The sequence below is a fragment of the Bombina bombina genome, chromosome 4 (assembly GCF_027579735.1).
Source record: "Bombina bombina isolate aBomBom1 chromosome 4, aBomBom1.pri, whole genome shotgun sequence".
Lineage (NCBI taxonomy): Eukaryota > Metazoa > Chordata > Amphibia > Anura > Bombinatoridae > Bombina > Bombina bombina.
The window spans coordinates 959,910,577-959,931,257 of NC_069502.1; the positions used below are offsets into that span (position 1 = coordinate 959,910,577).

Consider the following 20,681-nt stretch of genomic DNA (forward strand, 5'->3'; position numbering starts at 1 on the left):
GGAGTTACCTAGGAGTCTGCACTGATTGGCTTAAATGCAAGTCTGTCAAAGAACTGAAATAAGGGGGCAGTCTGCAGAGGCTTAGATCCAAGGTAATCACAGACATACAAAGTATATTAATATAACCCTGTTGGTTATGCCAAACCGGGGAATGGGTAATAAAGGGATTATCTATCTTTTTAAATTATAACAATTCTGGTGTAGACTGTCCCTTTTTAAAAGGTGGCAAATTTTCACCAAAATAATCAAAACACAAATTACTCTGAAAGGAAAATGATAGCGAATTTATGGTACAGTGCAATGAAAACATAGTAAATTGATTTGTAGTGAGCATAATATTTAAGTTTAAAAAACACACTGTTTTCCCCCTCTGTTCTACGCACTCCATTGCAAACTTTTACCTAGCAGAGAGTTCTCATTATTTCTAGGGTTGCACTGATACTAGTATCAGTGCCGATACCAAGTGACTTGTACTCGTGCAAATGCACCGATGCTTAAAGGGACACTAAACCCAAATGTTTTCTTTAATGATTTGGATAGAGCATGCAATTTTAAGCAGCTTTCTAATTTACTCCTATTATCAAATTTTCTTCATTCTCTTGGTATCTTTATTTGAAAAGCAAGAATGTAAGTTTAGATGTTTGCCCATTTTTTGTGAACAACCTGGGTTGTTCTTGCTGATTGGTGGATAAATTCACCCACCAATAAACAAGTGTTGTCCAGAGTTCTCAACCAAAAATTGTCTGGCTCCTTAGCTTAGATTCCTTCTTTTTCAAATAAAGATAGTAAGAGAACGAACAAAAATTGATTATAAGAGTAAATTAGAAAGTTGCTTAAAATTGCCTGCTCTATCTGAATCATGAAAGAAAAAAAATTAGGGTTCAATGTCCATTTAACCCCTTAGTGACCACAGGCCTTTTACATTTCTGCGGTGTTTGTGTTTAGCTGTAATTTTCCTCTTACTCATTTACTGTACCCACACATATTATATAACGTTATTCTCTCCATTAAATGGACTTTCTAAAGATACCATTATTTTCATCATATCTTATAATATACTATAAAAAAAATATAAAATGATGGGGGAAAAACGCACTTTTTCTAACTTTGACCCCCAAAATCTGTTACACATCTGCAACCACCAAAAAACACCCATGCTAAATAGTTTCTAAATTTTGTCCTTTGTTTAGAAATACCCAATGTTTACATGTTCTTTGCTTTTTTTGCAAGTTATAGGGCAATAAATACAAGTAGCACTTTGCTATTTCCAGGCCACTTTTTTTCAAAATTAGCAATAGTTACATTGGAACACTGATATCTGTCTGGAATTCCTGAATAACCCTTGACATGTATATATATTTTATTTTAGAAGTCAACCCAAAGTTTTGATCTAGGCCCATTTTGGTATATTTCATGCCACCATTTCACCTCCAAATGCAATCAAATAAAAAAAAAAAAAGTTCACTTTTTCACAATTTTTTTCACAAACTTTAGGTTTCTCACTGAAATTATTTTCAACCAGCTTGTGCAATTATGACACAAATGGTTGTAAATGCTTCTCTGGGATCCCCTTTGTTCAGAAATAGCAGACATATATGGCTTTGGCGTTGCTTTTTGGCAATTAGATGGCCGCTAAATGCCGCTGCGCACCACACTTGTATTATGCCCAGGTAGCGTGCAGGGGTAATTTTTAGCTTTAGTGTAGAGATCAGCCTCCCACCTGATCCCTCCCAAACAGCTCTCTTCCCTCCCCACCCCACTATTGTCCCTGCCATCTTAAGTGCTGGCAGAAAGTCTGCCAGCACTAAAATAAGTTGTTTTTTTTTTTTGTTTTTTTTTTAAATGTATCTATTCAGCTGTGATGGACCCTCCCCCCCTACCTATTTGCCGCCATCTTCGGTACTGGCAGCTGTCTGCCAGTACCCAGTTTGCCCCCAAAAACGTTTTTTTTTTTTTTTTTTTTATTAAGGATAGCTTTTTCTGTAGTGTAGCTGCTCCCCTCCCAAATCCTTTACAATTTATTTTTAATTTTTTCCCTCTCACAATGCAATTCCCTGGATCATTGGCAGTGGTTGCTGCGCACGCTCCCGGCATGCACATTGCACTTGCAGGAACCGGATGCCGGGTAGCAATGGGCCGCCCACCCGCTCCCTGCTAAGCTCCCACTAACGATCGGCACCATCACTACCGGTGCAGAGATGGCCACAGAGTGGCTCTCTTTGCATCGGATGCTTGAAAAACGGTATTGCAGGATGCCTCAATATCGAGGCATCACTGCAATACCCAGAGAGCTGCTGGAAGCGATTGCAATCGCTTCCAGCACTCAATTCGACCAAGGACGTGCCAGGTACGTCCATTGTCACTAACTGATAATTTTTGCAGGACGTACCTGGCACATCCTTGGTCGTTAAGGGGTTAAACCGACACCTCCGATTTCTACCCATACACCATCTTGGGGCGTTTTTCAAACTGCATGTTCCCATTTCATTTTATGCTGAAGTGGAGACTTAACTAAAAAAAATTTCATTTCTGTTCTGCCAATACATATTGCTGTTATTTGTATTATTGTATGTTAGAGCAGTGCTCCAAAAGCTGCTACTTTACAGCTGGAAGCCTACCTGGGAGAGATCACTGTACCTCATTCAGACAAACCACTGAAGTACTGGGCAGTTAATAAACTGAAACTTAATGGCCCAAAAACATCTTTCTGACCCATGCAGTAGTGTGAAAAGTGAAAGACTGTTCAGCTTAGTGTCAAATGTCCTTACTGATAGCAGAAATAGACTTATAGCTGAACATGCAGAGATGCCTCTGTTCCTTAATAAGAACTTGCCACTAACTTTTGAAAAAATATTCTAATTGCTAGATTGCCTGTTATACTGCTAGTTCTCATCTTGCACAATTGTGCTCAAAACATACTGTACTCTGAGGAACATCCTTAGCCAGGGCCGGACTAGAAATAAAAAGCAGCCTTGGAAAAATATAAAGACCAGCCCTATTTCCTGTTGAGTCAGTAGAATGTAAATGCCCCATTTTTCTCAAAAGGGATTACTTGGATACTCCTTTTCCAATATTATTTTCAGAATTAAATTATATTACTTTGTATTAAGTACAAATGTCAGATTAATGAGTTTTATATAGGCAGCCTACAACCCAATTGCATCCAGTAATCACCCCTTTAAATTGTAGCTTTCCAGCCCCAGCTGCTGCAGCAGTTATTTGTTGTTATGTTATTGTGATGTTTTTATTTATAAACCTGTTCTGTGAACTTTGTGACAACAAGCACATAAAACTCTTTTATTATTTCAAAATGTCTTTTGAGATGCAGTTCATAATTATAAAGAAGCGATCTTAAATCATTAGTCTGTATTGTGCTTGGTAAACTGTCATGACATAAAAGTATCAGTAATTGGTATCGGTGAGTATTTGAAAAAAAGTGTCGGTACTTGTACTCGGTCTTAGAAAAATGGTATCAGTGCAACCCTCATTATTTCTATGGGAGACAGTTCACCACCTGCAGGGACAGGCCCCCCTTTCTCCAACATAGGTGTGTCCGGTCCACGGCGTCATCCTTACTTGTGGGGATATTCTCTTCCCCAACAGGAAATGGCAAAGAGCCCAGCAAAGCTGGTCACATGATCCCTCCTAGGCTCCGCCTACCCCAGTCATTCTCTTTGCCGTTGTACAGGCAACATCTCCACGGAGATGGCTTAGAGTTTTTTAGTGTTATTATCTTGGAAAGTTTTGTTTTTAGTTGCAATTTCTTCTGCCAGAAGAGTTTCAGAATTATCTGCTCTGCAGTGTTCTCCTCCTTATCTGGTGTTCCATGCAGATAAGGTGGTTTTACGTACTAAACCTGGTTTTCTTCCAAAAGTTGTTTCTAACAAAAACATTAACCAGGAGATTATCGTACCTTCTCTGTGTCCGAAACCAGTTTCAAAGAAGGAACGTTTGTTGCACAATTTGGATGTTGTTCGCGCTCTAAAATTCTATTTAGATGCTACAAAGGATTTTAGACAAACATCTTCCTTGTTTGTTGTTTATTCCGGTAAAAGGAGAGGTCAAAAAGCAACTTCTACCTCTCTCTCTTTTTGGATTAAAAGCATCATCAGATTGGCTTACGAGACTGCCGGACGGCAGCCTCCCGAAAGAATCACAGCTCATTCCACTAGGGCTGTGGCTTCCACATGGGCCTTCAAGAACGAGGCTTCTGTTGATCAGATATGTAGGGCAGCGACTTGGTCTTCACTGCACACTTTTACCAAATTTTACAAGTTTGATACTTTTGCTTCTTCTGAGGCTATTTTTGGGAGAAAGGTTTTGCAAGCCGTGGTGCCTTCCATTTAGGTGACCTGATTTGCTCCCTCCCTTCATCCGTGTCCTAAAGCTTTGGTATTGGTTCCCACAAGTAAGGATGACGCCGTGGACCGGACACACCTATGTTGGAGAAAACAGAATTTATGTTTACCTGATAAATTACTTTCTCCAACGGTGTGTCCGGTCCACGGCCCGCCCTGGTTTTTTAATCAGGTCTGATAATTTATTTTCTTTAACTACAGTCACCACGGTACCATATGGTTTCTCCTATGCAAATATTCCTCCTTAACGTCGGTCGAATGACTGGGGTAGGCGGAGCCTAGGAGGGATCATGTGACCAGCTTTGCTGGGCTCTTTGCCATTTCCTGTTGGGGAAGAGAATATCCCCACAAGTAAGGATGACGCCGTGGACCGGACACACCGTTGGAGAAAGTAATTTATCAGGTAAACATAAATTCTGTTTTTTTTTTAATTTTATTTTTTTTATTCCATGAGGGCTGCCCCTGCGAGTGTTGGCGCGGACACCCATGTTTAGACCTGCAAATTTTAAAGGAATTTGCCTTTCATCTTGAATTTCAAATTTTAGTAGCTTTCTTTCTGACAGTTTTACACTATAAAAAAGTTCATCAGATAAGTTACTGTTAAATTAAGCTGAAGGCAAAACATTTCACATGACTATTAAGTCTATGCTTATGTCCCATCCATCGAGGATGCACATAGAATTAAAGCTGCTTTTTTTAAAATTATATAATATCTGCTCTATAACCTAGTTTCTCCTATGTGCACCCTGGGATTTACTTGGGCCATATATCAGGGATACCGCAGGACTTGCACTTTAAAAAAACAACAACATAACATTAAGTACATAGATAAGGCAAATAATACTCATTCATGGTAAACAGTTAATGCTGCATTTTGCCTCTAGATGGCAGAATGTACATATGTATTCCATAGAGAAAGGCGTCTCGTATAGATGACATCATAGGGAAGGGCAGGACCCTATGCTACAGAAAACATGTTTGGAGAGAGGGATTGGGATGTTACACTAGAGAAAAGATATGAGAGGGTGGGGCCTAAATAACAATCGCGGGGGGGACCTACACTACAGAAAACAATATAAATAAATTATAAATAGAACTGGCTGCCAGTATCGAAGGCTGCCACTAGGTGGGAGAGTAATCCCTACATTACAATACTGAAGCTACCTGATTAACCCCTTCACTGCTGGGAATTTCAGAATTGAAAGCTAGCTGCTGATTGCTGGCTGCTCCCACTTGTGCATTTCTGCTGCCGCAACAAATTTTGCCTAGAGAGTGAAGCAATTTTGATAACAGAAATACATTGGGAAGTTGTTAAATGGTATGCTGTATGGGTTTTTTTTTGTTTTGTTTCTTTAACATAAACATTAAATAACTTGTTTAAGTAATATGCATTTTCTGTGTTACTTGCCTATTAGGCTTTAATTGATGCACATATAAGCGTGCTTATTGGGTACAGACTGCATGTATATATAGCTGTATGCACTTGATAGGCTGTAGGTCTCATAATTCTAAACACACCTGTATCAGGGTCAGCTGGATTTAGAATCTTGCTTTGTTGCTTAATCTTAAAGGGATACTAAACCCATTTTTTTTTTTTTTTTTTTTTTTTTTTTTTTTTCAGGACTCGGACAGAGCATTCATTTTAAGCAACTTTCTAATCTACACCTATTTATCTATTTTCTTTGTTCTCTTGGCCCATTTTTGGTTGAGCACCTGGGTTGTGCATGCTGATTGGTGGCTACATTTATCCACCAATAAGAAAGCACTATCCAGGGTGCTGAACCAAAATGGGCTGGCTCCTTACTTAGATTCCTGCTTTTTCAAGTAAATATAGCAAGAGAACAAAGAAGAAATAATAGGAATAAATTAGAAAATTGCGTGCTATATCTGAATCATGAAGAAAATAAATTGGGTTTAGTATCACTTTAAAGTAGTCAGAACTTTATCATTATTGAGCAGTTTAATCTCTGAGTGCCAGATGCCTTCACATTTGCGTTTTTTAAAAAAAAAAAAAATCCAAAACAAAATGTTGACAAGGTCTTGAAATTGTGTATCATATTAGTTTGTGTGTGGTTTGTTTTTCATTGCTTTAATTAATCTCTGTTTAGGATACATTTACAAGTGCACCAGCTGGGTATATCACCAATTTCCAGCTATTTAATACCAGTCATTATCTTTATTCACATAGGTAAGTTGTTGTGCTGTTTTTTGTTTTAGATATCTTTTTACTAATAATTGTGCATAGTTTTATCTTGCTAGCCAGTCCATTGGTAAAGCAAATGGTATGAAAATATAAATATGATAAAAAATAATGTTATATTAAAGGATATAAAACCTAAAAATAGTCTTTATATCTACTGGACGTTTAACTATCGCACAAACATTTCCTAACTGCAACAGATAAAGTATATACATTTTAAATGTTTTATTTCAAATGGTATTTTAAGCAAAACTTTTAAACGGAATGTAAATAACCGCCAATGAGAAATTAGACACCCGATGAGGATTGTCCTACCGCGTTGTTAGCCACTTTCGTGTATCACTCAAATGCGGTCACATAGGTACAGTTCCAAAGGACTCTAATTTATTTGAAGTCTTGTATTTTCCTGGGTGACAATATCCATGTTTGAACTGAAACCCCTATTTTCCATAAGCTTGTAGTCATCCTTTATCTCCTGCATATGCTCTTTAATAACTGCTGCCCACAACATAACCCCGCAGAACCAGTTGCTAAACATGCAGTATATACACCCCACAGAACCAGACGCTAAACACGCAGTATATACACCCCGCAGAACCAGGCGCTAAACACGCAGTATATACACCCCGCAGAACCAGGCGCTAAACACGCAGTATATACACCCCGCAGAACCAGGCGCTAAACACGCAGTATATACACCCCGCAGAACCAGGCGCTAAACACGCAGTATATACACCCCGCAGAACCAGGCGCTAAACACGCAGTATATACACCCCGCAGAACCAGGCGCTAAACACGCAGTATATACACCCCGCAGAACCAGGCGCTAAACACGCAGTATATACACCCCGCAGAACCCGACGCTAAACACGCAGTATATACACCACGCAGAACCCGACGCTAAACACGCAGTATATACACCACGCAGAACCCATATGTCTTACCCTTCTACAGGAGACACTAGAACCCCAGTCCCCATTTAGGTCTTTAATCCAATAGTGTCCCTCTGGTCTAGTATTGACTAATGGCTTTTGGTTCCCATTTCCAAAAAAAGGAAATTTTCATATAAAAGCTCTTGAACTTAAAGGGACAGTAGAGTCATAATTAGACATTCATTATTTAGACAGAACGTACAATTTTAAACAACTTTTCAGTTTACTTCTATTTAATTTGCTTCCTTCTCTTGTTATCCTTTGCTGAAAGGTTTATCTAGGAAAGATCAGGAGCAGCAAATATACTAGGTTCTAGCTTCTGATTGGTGGCTGTGTGTGTGTGTGTGTATATGTGTATATATATATATATATATATATATATATATATATATATATATATATATATATATATATATATATATATATATCTATCTCGATTGTCATTGGCTCACCCATGTGTTTGGTTAGAAAACTTCTTTAACAAATGATACCAAGAAAATGAAGCAAATTTGATAATAGAAGTAAACTGGAAAGTTGTTTAAAATTTATATGTTCTGCCTAAATCATGAAAGAGATTTTTTTTTTTTTTTTTTGGGGCTTCATGTCCCTTTCATGGATATATATATTTCTCCAACATAGGTGTGTCCGGTCCACGGCGTCATCCTTACTTGTGGGATATTCTCTTCCCCAACAGGAAATGGCAAAGAGCCCAGCAAAGCTGGTCACATGATCCCTCCTAGGCTCCGCCTTCCCCAGTCATTCTCTTTGCCGTTGCACAGGCAACATCTCCACGGAGATGGCTTAGAGTTTTTTGGTGTTTAAATGTAGTTTTATTCTTCAATCAAGAGTTTGTTATTTTAAAATAGTGCTGGTATGTACTATTTACTCTGAAACAGAAAAGAGATGAAGATTTCTGTTTGTATGAGGAAGATGATTTTAGCAACCGTTACTAAAATCGATGGCTGTTCCACACAGGACTGTTGAGATGAAGTAACTTCAGTTGGGGGAAACAGTGGGCAGACTTTGCTGCTTGAGATATGACACATTTCTAACAAGACTTGGTAATGCTGGAAGCTGTCATTTTCCCTATGGGATCCGGTAAGCCATTTTCTTAGTTTTAAATATAAGAATAAAGGGCTTCACAAGGGCTTTAAAGACTGGTAGACATTTTTCTGGGCTAAAACGATTACTTTATAAGCATATTTAATGGTTTATAACTTTGAAGAGTTATTTTAATCTTGGGAATTGTGTTAAAAAAACGGCAGGCACTGTATTGGACACCTTTTTCACTGGGGGGCCTTTTCTAGTCATAGGCAGAGCCTCATTTTCGCGCCACTAATGCGCAGTTGTTTTTGAGAAGCAAGGCATGCAGATGCATGTGTGAGGAGCTCAGATCCACTGAAAAAGCTTATTGAAGGCGTCATTTGGTATCGTACTCCCCTCTGGGCTTGGTTGGGTCTCAGCAAAGCAGATACCAGGGACTGTATAGGGGTTAAATGTAAAAACGGTTGTTTTAAGAGTTAAAGCTTTCAAATTTGGTGTGCAATACTTTTAAGGCTTTAAGACACTGTGGTGAAATTTTGGTGAATTTTGAACAATTCCTTCATACTTTTTCACATATTCAGTAATAAAGTGTGTTCAGTTTAAAATTTAAAGTGACAGTAACGGTTTTATTTTAAAACGTTTTTTGTGCTTTATCAAGTTTATGCCTATTAACATGTCTGAACCATCAGATAGACGATGTTCTGTATGTTCGGAAGCCAAGGTTCCTCTCCATTTAAATATATGTGATGAATGTGACAAACAAAGCAGGGACAATGATGCCACTGATAATAATGTTGCCCAAAATGATTCCTTAAGTGAGGGGAGTAAGCATGGTACTGCATCATCTCCTTCTATGTCTACACCAGTCTTGCCCACTCAGGAGGTCCCTAGTTCATCTAGTGCGCCAATCCTCCTTACTATGCAACAATTAACGGCTGTAATGGATAATTCTATTAAAAACATTTCTTTCATGTAATTAGCAAGAGTCCATGAGCTAGTGACGTATGGGATATACATTCCTACCAGGAGGGGCAAAGTTTCCCAAACCTTAAAATGCCTATAAATACACCCCTCACCACACCCACAATTCAGTTTTACAAACTTTGCCTCCGATGGAGGTGGTGAAGTAAGTTTGTGCTAGATTCTACGTTGATATGCGCTCCGCAGCAAGTTGGAGCCCGGTTTTCCTCTCAGCGTGCAGTGAATGTCAGAGGGATGTGAGGAGAGTATTGCCTATTTGAATGCAGTGATCTCCTTCTACGGGGTCTATTTCATAGGTTCTCTGTTATCGGTCGTAGAGATTCATCTCTTACCTCCCTTTTCAGATCGACGATATACTCTTATATATACCATTACCTCTGCTGATTCTCGTTTCAGTACTGGTTTGGCTTTCTACAAACATGTAGATGAGTGTCCTGGGGTAAGTAAATCTTATTTTCTGTGACACTCTAAGCTATGGTTGGGCACTTTGTTTATAAAGTTCTAAATATATGTATTCAAACATTTATTTGCCTTGACTCAGAATGTTCAACTTTCCTTATTTTTCAGACAGTCAGTTTCATATTTGGGATAATGCATTTGAATTAATCATTTTTTCTTACCTTCAAAAATTTGACTCTTTTTTCCCTGTGGGCTGTTAGGCTCGCGGGGGCTGAAAATGCTTCATTTTATTGCGTCATTTTTGGCGCAGACTTTTTTGGCGCAAAAATTATTTTCCGTTTCCGGCGTCATACGTGTCGCCGGAAGTTGCGTCATTTTTTGACGTTATTTTGCGCCAAAAATGTCGGCGTTCCGGATGTGGCGTCATTTTTGGCGCCAAAAGCATTTTAGGCGCCAAATAATGTGGGCGTCTGATTTGGCGCTAAAAAATATGGGCGTCGCTTTTGTCTCCACATTATTTTAGTCTCTTTTTTTCATTGCTTCTGGTTGCTAGAAGCTTGTTCTTTGGCATTTTTTCCCATTCCTGAAACTGTCATTTAAGGAATTTGATCAATTTTGCTTTATATGTTGTTTTTTTCTATTACATATTGCAAGATGTTCCACGTTGCAACTGAGTCAGAAGATACTACAGGAAAATCGCTGTCTAGTGCTGGAGCTACCAAGCTAAGTGTATCTGCTATAATTTTTGGTATCTGTTTCTCCAGCTGTTGTTTGTATTGCATGTCATGACAAACTTATTAATGCAGATAAAATTTCCTTTAGTACTGTTACATTACCTGTTGCTGTTCCGTCAACATCTAATTTTCAGAGTGTTCCTGATAAACATAAGAGATTTTATTTTTTTAAATCCATTAAGAAGGCTATGTCTGTTATTTCTCCTTCTAGTTTACATAAAAGTCTTTTAAAACTTCTCTTTTTTCAGATGAATTTTTAAATGAACATCATCATTCTGATACTGATAAATCTTTGTATTTGTTCAAGATGGAATTTATTCGTTCTTTATTTAAAGAAGTATCAATTGCATTAGAAATAGAGGATTCTGGTCCTCTTGATACTAAATCTAAACGTTTAAATAAGGTTTTTAAATCTCCTGTAGCTATTCCAGAAGTGTTTAATCTCCCTGATGCTATTTCTGAATTAATTTCCAGGGAATGGAATAATTTGGGTAATTCTTTTACTCCTTCTAAACGTTTAAGCAATTATATCCTGTGCCATCTGACAGATTAGAGTTTTTTTGGGACAAAATCCCTAAGGTTATGGGGCTGTCTCTACTCCTGCTAAATGTACTACTATTTCTACGGCAGATAGTACTTTATTTAAGGGAAATTGAATCCTTTCTAAGAAAAGCTTACTTATGTTCAGGTAATCTTCTTAGACCTGCTATATTTTTAGCGGATGTTGCTGCAGCTTCAACTTTTTGGTTAGAAGCTTTAGCGCAACAAGTAACAGATCATAATTTTATAGCATTATTATTATTCTATAACATGCTAATAATTTTATTGGTGATACCATCTTTTGAAATCATTAGAGTTGATGTCAGGTATATGTCTCTAGCTATTTTAGCTAGAAAAGCTTTATGGATTAAACTTGGAATGCTGATATGTCTTCTAAGTCAACTTTGCTTTCCCTTTCTTTCCAGGGTATTAAATTAGTATTTCAATTGTTCTGGAAGGAAGGGAACTTTTTTACCAAAGGATAAAAAATCTAAGGTAAATTTAGGTCTAATAATCTTTTTTGTTCCTTTCCTCACAACAAGGAACAAAAGCCTGATCCTTCATCCTCAGGAGCGGTATCAGTTTGGAAACTATTTCCAGTTTGGAATATATCCAAGCCTTATAGAAATCTATAGCCAGCTCCTAAGTACCCATGAAGGTGCGGCCCTTATTCCAGCTCAGCTGGTATGGGGCAGATTAAGTTTTCTTCAAAGAAATTTGGATCAATTCCGTTCTCAATCTCTGGTTTCAGAACATTGTTTCAGAAAGGTACAGAATTGGCTTCAGTTAAGGCCTCCTGCTAAGAGATTTTTTTCTTTCCCGTGTCCCAGTTAACACAGCAAAGGCTCAGCATTTCTGAAATGTGTTTCAGATCTAGAGTTGGTTGGAGTAATTATGCCAGTTCCAGTTCTGGAACAGGGGCTGGGGTTTTATTTTATCTCTTCATTGTACCAAGAAGGTCAATTCCTTCAGACCAGTTCCGGATCTATCAATATTGAATCGTTATGTAAGGATACCAACATTAAAGATGGTTACTGTAGGACTATCCTGTTTTTTGTTTAGCAAGGGCATTATATGTCTACAATAGATTTACAGGATGTGTATCTGCATATTCCGATTCATCCAGATCACTTTTAGTGTCTGAGATTCTCTTTTTAGACAAGCATTACCAGTTTTTTTGGCTCTACCGTTTGGCCTAGCCTCAGTTCCAAGAATTTTTTTCAAAGGTTCTCGGTGCCCTTCTTTCTGTAATCAGAGAACAGGGTTTTGGTATTTCCTTATTTGGACGATATCTTGGTATTTGCTCAGTCTTCTCATTTTCGAAGAATCTCATACGTATCGACTTGTGTTGTTTCTTCAAGTTCATGGTTGGAGGTTCAATTTACTAATCAGTTCATTGATTCCTCAGACAAGGGTAACCTTTTTAGGTTTCTAGATAGATTCAGTGTCTATGACTCTGTCCTTGTCAGACAAGAGAAGTTTAACATTGATATCAGCTTGTCAAAACCTTCAGTCACAATCATTCCCTTTGGTAGCCTTATGCATGGAAATTTTAGGTCTTAGGACTGCCGCATCAGATGCGATCTCCTTTGCTCGTTTTCACATGCGACCTCTTCAGCTCTGTATGCTGAACCAATGGTGCAGGGATTACTCAAAGATATCTCAATTAATATCTTTAAACCGATTATACGACACTCTCTGACATGGTGGACAGATCACCATCGTTTAGTTCAGGGGGCTTCTTGTTCTTCCGACCTGGACTATAATCTCAACAGATGCAAGTCTTACAGGTTGGGGAGCTGTGTGGGGGTATCTGACGGCACAAGGGGTTTGGGAATCTCAGGAGGTGAGATTTCCGATCAGTATTTTGGAACTCCGTGCAATTTTCAGAGCTTTTCAGTCTTGGCCTCTTCTGAAGAGAGAGTTGTTCATTTGTTTTCAGATAGACAATGTCACAACTGTGGCATACATCAATCATCAAGGAGGGACTCACAGTCCTCTGGTTATGAAAGAAGTATCTCGAATTTTGGTTTGGGCGGAATCCAGCTCCTGTCTAATCTCTGCGGTTCATATCCCAGGTATGGACAATTGGAAAGCGGATTATCTCAGTCGCCAAACGTTGCACCTGGGCGAATGGTCTCTTCACCCAGAGGTATTTCCTCAGATTGTTCAAATGTGGGAACTCCCAGAAATAGATCTGATGGCTTCTCATCTAAACAAGAAACTTCCCTGGTATCTGTCCGGATTCCGGGATCCTCGGGCGGAGGCAGTGGATGCATTATTTCTTCCTTACAAGTGTCATCCTGCCTATATCTTTCCGCCTCTAGTTCTTCTTCCAAGGGTATTCTCCAATATTCTAAAGGAATGCTCGTTTGTTCTGCTGGTAGCTCCAGCATGGCCTCACAGGTTTTGGTATGCGGATCTTGTCCGGATGGCCTCTTGCCAACCGTGGACTCTTCCGTTAAGACCAGTCTTTCTGTCTCAAAACCTTAATTTTAAGGTATGGAGTTTGAACGCTTGATTCTTGGTCAAAGAGGTTTCTCTGACTCTGTGATTGATACTATGTGACAGGCTCGTAAATCTGTATCTAGAGAGATATATTATAGAGTCTGGAAGACTTATATTTCTTAGTGTCTTTCTCATCTTTTTTCTTGGCATTCTTTTTGAATACCGAGAATTTTACAGTTTCTTCAGGATGGTTTAGATAAAGGTTTGTCCGCAAGTTCCTTGAAAGACAAATCTCTGCTCTTTCTGTTCTTTTTCACAGAAGGTTTGCTAATCTTCCTGATATTTATTGTTTTGTACAACCTTTGGTTCGTATAAAACCTGTCATTAAGTCAATTTCTCCTCCTTGGAGTTTGAATTTGGTTCTGGGGGCTCTTCAAGCTCTTCCTTTTGAACCCATGCATTCTTTGGTCATTATATTACTTTCTTGGAAAGTTTTGTTTCTTTTGGCCATCTCTTCTGCCAGAAGAGTCTCTGAATTATCTACTCTTTTTTGTGAGTCTCCTTTTCTGATTTTGCATCAGGATAAGGCGGTGCTGCGAACTTCTTTTGAATTTTTTACCTAAGGTTGTGAATTCTAACAACATTAGTAGAGAAATTGTGGTTCCTTCATTATGTCCTGATCCTATGAATTCTAAGGAGAAATCATTGCATTCTTTGGATGCTGTTAGAGCTTTGTAATATTATGTTGAAGCTACTAAGTCTTTCCGAAAGACTTCTAGTCTATTTGTCATCTTTTCCGGTTCTAGAAAAGGCCAGAAAGCTTCTGCCATTTCTTTGGCATCTTGGTTGAAATCTTTATTTCATCATGCCCATGTTGAGTCGGTTAACACTCCGCCTCAAAGGATTACAGCTCATTCTACTCGGTCAGTTTCTACTTCCTGGGCGTTTAGGAATGAAGCTTCGGTTGATCAGATTTGCAAAGCAGCAACTTGGTCCTCTTTGCATAATTTTACTAAATTCTACCATTTTGTTGTGTTTTCTTCTTTTGAAGCAGTTTTTGGTAGAAACGTACTTCAGGCAGTGTTTTCAGTTTGAATCTTCTGCTTATGTTTTTTCATTAAAATTTTATTCTGGGTGTGGATTATTTTCAGCAGGAATTGGCTGTCTTTATTTTATCCCTCCCTCTCTAGTGACTCTTGCGTGGAAAGATCCACATCTTGGGTAATCATTATCCCATACGTCACTAGCTCATGGACTCTTGCTAATTACATGAAAGAAAACATAATTTATGTAAGAACTTACCGGATAAATTCATTTCTTTCATATTAGCAAGAGTCCATGAGGCCCGCCCTTTTTTGTGGTGGTTATGATTTTTTTGTATAAAGCACAATTATTCCAATTCCTTATTTTATATGCTTTCGCACTTTCTTATCACCCCACTTCTTGGCTATTCGTTAAACTGAATTGTGGGTGTGGTGAGGGGTGTATTTATAGGCATTTTAAGGTTTGGGAAACTTTGCCCCTCCTGGTAGGAATGTATATCCCATACGTCACTAGCTCATGGACTCTTGCTAATATGAAAGAAATGAATTTATCAGGTAAGTTCTTACATAAATTATGTTTTTAGCCAAAATGCCCACTTATCAGCGAAAGCGCGACTGCTCTGTTTTAGATACTGAAGAGCATGAGGACGCTGATGATGATGGTTCTGACATGCCCTTACACCAGTCTGAAGGGGCCAGGGAGGTTTTGGCTGAGGGAGAAATTTCAGATTCAGGAAAAATTTCTCAACAAGCTGAACCTGACGTTATTACATTCAAATTTAAATTGGAACATCTCCGCGCTCTGCTTAAGGAGGTGTTATCTACTCTGGATGATTGTGACAATTTGGTCATTCCAGAGAAATTATGTAAGATGGACAAGTTCCTAGAGGTCCCGGTGCCCCCCGAAGCTTTTCCTATACCCAAGCGGGTGGTGGACATTGTAAATAAAGAATGGGAAAGGCCCGGCATACCTTTTGTCCCTCCCCCTATTTTTAAGAAATTATTTCCTATGGTCGACCCCAGGAAGGACTTATGGCAGACAGTCCCCAAGGTCGAGGGGGCGGTTTCTACTCTGAACAAACGCACCACTATCCCTATAGAAGATAGTTGTGCTTTCAAAGATCCTATGGATAAAAAATTAGAGGGTTTGCTTAAAAAGATGTTTGTTCAGCAAGGTTACCTTCTACAACCAATTTCATGCATTGTTCCTGTCACTACAGCAGCGTGTTTCTGGTTCGAAGAACTAGAAAAGTCGCTCAATAAACAATCTTCTTATGAGGAGGTTATGGACAGAGTTCAAGCACTTAAATTGGCTAACTCTTTTACCTTAGACGCCACTTTGCAATTAGCTAGATTAGCGGCGAAAAATTCAGGTTTTGCTATTGTGGGGCGCAGAGCGCTTTGGCTAAAGTCTTGGTCAGCGGATGTGTCCTCCAAGAACAAATTGCTTAACATCCCTTTCAAGGGGAAAACGCTGTTTGGCCCTGACTTGAAAGAGATTATTTCAGACATCACTGGGGGAAAGGGCCACGCCCTTCCTCAGGATAGGTCTTTTAAGGCTAAAAATAAAACAAATTTTCGTCCCTTTCGCAGAAACGGACCAGCCTCAAATTCTACATCCTCTAAGCAAGAGGGTAATTCTTCTCAAACCAAGCCAGCCTGGAGACCGATGCAAGGCTGGAACAAAGGTAAGCAGGCCAAGAAGCCTGCTACCGCTACTAAGACAGCATGAGATGTTGGCCCCCGATCCGGGACCGGATCTGGTGGGGGGCAGACTCTCTCTCTTCGCTCAGGCTTGGGCAAGAGATGTTCAGGATCCTTGGGCGCTAGAAATAGTTTCTCAAGGTTATCTCCTGGAATTCAAGGAACTACCCCCAAGGGGAAGGTTCCACAGGTCTCAATTGTCTTCAGACCAAATAAAAAGACAGGCATTCTTACATTGTGTAGAAGACCTGTTACAAATGGGAGTGATTCATCCTGTTCCATTAGGAGAACAAGGGATGGGGTTTTACTCCAACCTGTTCATAGTTCCCAAAAAAGAGGGAACATTCAGGCCAATTTTGGATCTCAAGATCCTAAACAAATTTCTCAGGGTTCCATCGTTCAAAATGGAAACCATTCGGACAATTCTTCCTACCATCCAGGAAGGTCAATTCATGACCACGGTGGATTTAAAGGATGCGTATCTACATATTCCTATCCACAAGGAACATCATCGGTTCCTAAGGTTCGCCTTTCTGGACAAGCATTACCAGTTTGTGGCACTTCCATTCGGATTAGCCACTGCTCCAAGAATTTTCACAAAGGTACTAGGGTCCCTTCTAGCGGTGCTAAGGCCAAGGGGCATTGCAGTAGTACCTTACTTGGACGACATACTGATTCAAGCGTCGTCTCTGCCACAAGCAAAGGCTCATACGGACATTGTCCTAGCCTTTCTCAGATCTCACGGGTGGAAAGTGAACGTAGAAAAAAGTTCTCTATTCCCGTCAACAAGAGTTCCCTTCTTGGGAACAATAATAGACTCCTTAGAAATGAAGATTTTTCTGACAGAGGCCAGAAAATCAAAACTTCTAAGCTCTTGTCAAGTACTTCATTCTGTTCTTCTTCCTTCCATAGCGCAGTGCATGGAAGTAATAGGTTTGATGGTTGCGGCAATGGACATAGTTCCTTTTGCGCGAATTCATCTAAGACCACTACAACTGTGCATGCTCAGACAGTGGAATGGGGATTATACAGACTTGTCTCAGACGATCCAAGTAGATCAGAGGACCAGAGATTCACTCCGCTGGTGGCTGACCCTGGACAACCTGTCACAAGGGATGAGTTTCCGCAGACCAGAGTGGGTCATTGTCACGACCGACGCCAGTCTGGTGGGCTGGGGCGCGGTCTGGGAACCCCTGAAAGCTCAGGGTCTATGGTCTCGGGAAGAATCTCTTCTCCCGATAAACATTCTGGAACTGAGAGTGATATTCAATGCTCTCAAGGCTTGGCCTCAACTAGCAAAGGCCAAATTCATAAGGTTTCAATCAGACAACATGACTGTTGCATATATCAACCATCAGGGGGGAACAAGGAGTTCCCTGGCGATGGAAGAAGTGTCCAAAGTAATTCAATGGGCGGAGATTCACTCCTGCCACTTGTCTGCAATCCACATCCCAGGAGTGGAAAATTGGGAAGCGGATTTTCTGAGTCGTCAGACATTTCATCCGGGGGAGTGGGAACTCCATCCGGAAATCTTTGCCCAAATAACTCATTTATGGGGCATTCCAGACATGGATCTGATGGCGTCTCGTCAGAACTTCAAGGTTCCTTGCTACGGGTCCAGATCCAGGGATCCCAAGGCGACTCTAGTAGATGCACTAGTAGCGCCCTGGACCTTCAACCTAGCTTATGTATTCCCACCGTTTCCTCTCATTCCCAGGCTGGTAGCCAGGATCAATCAGGATCAATCAGGAGAGGGCTTCGGTGATCTTGATAGCTCCTGCGTGGCCACGCAGAACTTGGTATGCAGACCTGGTGAATATGTCATCGGCTCCACCATGGAAGCTACCTTTGAGACGGGACCTTCTTGTTCAAGGTCCGTTCGAACATCCGAATCTGGCCTCACTCCAACTGACTGCTTGGAGATTGAACGCTTGATTTTATCAAAGCGTGGGTTCTCAGATTCTGTCATTGATACTCTTATTCAGGCTAGAAAGCCTGTAACTAGAAAAATTTACCATAAAATATGGAAAAAATATATCTGTTGGTGCGAATCTAAAGGATTCCCATGGAACAAGATAAAAATTCCTAAGATTCTATCCTTTCTACAAGAGGGTTTGGAGAAAGGATTATCTGCAAGTTCTTTGAAGGGACAGATTTCTGCTTTATCTGTTTTACTTCACAAAAAGCTGGCGGCTGTGCCAGATGTTCAAGCTTTTGTTCAGGCTCTGGTTAGAATCAAGCCTGTTTACAAACCTTTGACTCCTCCTTGGAGTCTCAATTTAGTTCTTTCAGTTCTTCAAGGGGTTCCGTTTGAACCCTTACATTCCGTAGATATTAAGTTATTATCTTGGAAAGTTTTGTTTTTGGTTGCAATTTCTTCTGCTAGAAGAGTTTCAGAGTTATCTGCTCTGCAGTGTTCTCCTCCTTATCTGGTGTTCCATGCAGATAAGGTGGTTTTGCGTACTAAACCTGGTTTTCTTCCGAAAGTTGTTTCTAACAAAAATATTAACCAGGAGATAGTTGTGCCTTCTTTGTGTCCGAATCCAGTTTCAAAGAAGGAACGTTTGTTGCACAATTTGGATGTCGTTCGTGCTCTAAAATTCTATTTAGAGGCTACAAAGGATTTCAGACAAACATCTTCCTTGTTTGTTGTTTATTCTGGTAAAAGGAGAGGTCAAAAAGCAACTTCTACCTCTCTCTCTTTTTGGCTTAAAAGCATCATCCGATTGGCTTATGAGACTGCCGGATGGCAGCCTCCTGAAAGAATCACAGCTCACTCCACTAGGGCTGTGGCTTCCACATGGGCCTTCAAGAACGAGGCTTCTGTTGATCAGATATGTAAGGCAGCGACTTGGTCTTCACTGCACACTTTTACCAAATTTTACAAATTTGATACTTTTGCTTCTTCGGAGGCTGTTTTTGGGAGAAAGGTTTTGCAAGCCGTGGTGCCTTCCATCTAGGTGACCTGATTTGCTCCCTCCCATCATCCGTGTCCTAAAGCTTTGGTATTGGTTCCCACAAGTAAGGATGACGCCGTGGACCGGACACACCTATGTAGGAGAAAACAGAATTTATGCTTACCTGATAAATTACTTTCTCCAACGGTGTGTCCGGTCCACGGCCCGCCCTGGTTTTTTTAATCAGGTCTGATGAATTATTTTCTCTAACTACAGTCACCACGGTTTCATATGATTTCTCCTATGCATATTCCTCCTTTACGTCGGTCGAATGACTGGGGAAGGCGGAGCCTAGGAGGGATCATGTGACCAGCTTTGCTGGGCTCTTTGCCATTTCCTGTTGGGGAAGAGAATATCCCACAAGTAAGGATGACGCCGTGGACCGGACACACCGTTGGAGAAAGTAATTTATCAGGTAAGCATAAATTCTGTTTTCTGTACACATTCAGTTTGCTGCTGCATTGAGTCCCCAAGTTAGACATCACTGGTATATTTTTATTCCACAAATGTTTGTTTCATTGATTTTTCGTTGTTGTTATTCAAACAGTTATCTGGGGCTTGGATTAATGTCGGCAAGACTGGAAATCATGGGAGGAAAGGAAGGGGAGCCTTGTGAGTTGTCTTTTGATTTTATACTTTTTTTTTTTTTTTTTTTTTTTTTTTTTAACTTTATTGCTGCCCAGCGTCATTGCACTACACTGATGTTATATTCTTTTTACTTACAGTGGGAAATGGAGAGCAGTTAGTATCTCCCTGCCTAACTCCTGACTTTGTGACCACATTTAATCATGCTGCTATAGACTACACAGTAAAAGGTTTTGTTTCCAGTAAGTATATTTAACACACATGTGTTTTAAGTTAAATTTCTGCCTCAAAATAAAAACCAAAGGGTTTGTATCAAGCATATGTTGTATAACTATAGAAGTAAAGTATTTATTTAAATCTGTATGTCAATGCGTTTTGGTATGATTTTTGATATAGGAAGAAATAGCGCTTTCAATTACTAGTGGGAATTCAACTCCTGGCCACCAGGTGGAGGAAAAGAACACCCCAGCAGAGCTGTTATGTTTCACTCCCACATCCCATAAACCCCCAGTCATTCTTTGCCTGTGTCCATCGTAGGTGGTGTGCAAAGATGGTGTCTGAAGAAAATCAAGTTTTTTTTTTTAATCCTTTAATGGGTACTTTTCCCTGCAAGCAAGCATTGGGGCTATGCTGTGTCCATGTAATCCTCTTTTGTAAGAGTACTTGCTTAAGTACTCAAAACAGCCACACAATGCAAGCTTTCAAATCCAAACAAACTGGGAACAAGGGAAGGGTGCACAGGCATATGTAATCACC

At 39.9% G+C, this 20,681-nt stretch overlaps 1 protein-coding gene across 3 annotated transcripts in view; it reads left to right on the forward strand.

Moving 5' to 3' along the window:
* The window catches only part of ENTPD6 (ectonucleoside triphosphate diphosphohydrolase 6), a 180,898-nt gene that overhangs the window by 113,564 nt on the left and 46,653 nt on the right, over positions 1-20,681 (forward strand). For all 3 annotated transcript variants that reach the window (XM_053711974.1, XM_053711976.1, XM_053711975.1), the window contains 3 exons: positions 6,467-6,546; positions 19,888-19,952; positions 20,066-20,167. In XM_053711974.1, coding sequence (XP_053567949.1) covers positions 6,467-6,546; positions 19,888-19,952; positions 20,066-20,167 — 247 coding nt within the window. The remainder of the gene's footprint in view (positions 1-6,466; positions 6,547-19,887; positions 19,953-20,065; positions 20,168-20,681) is intronic.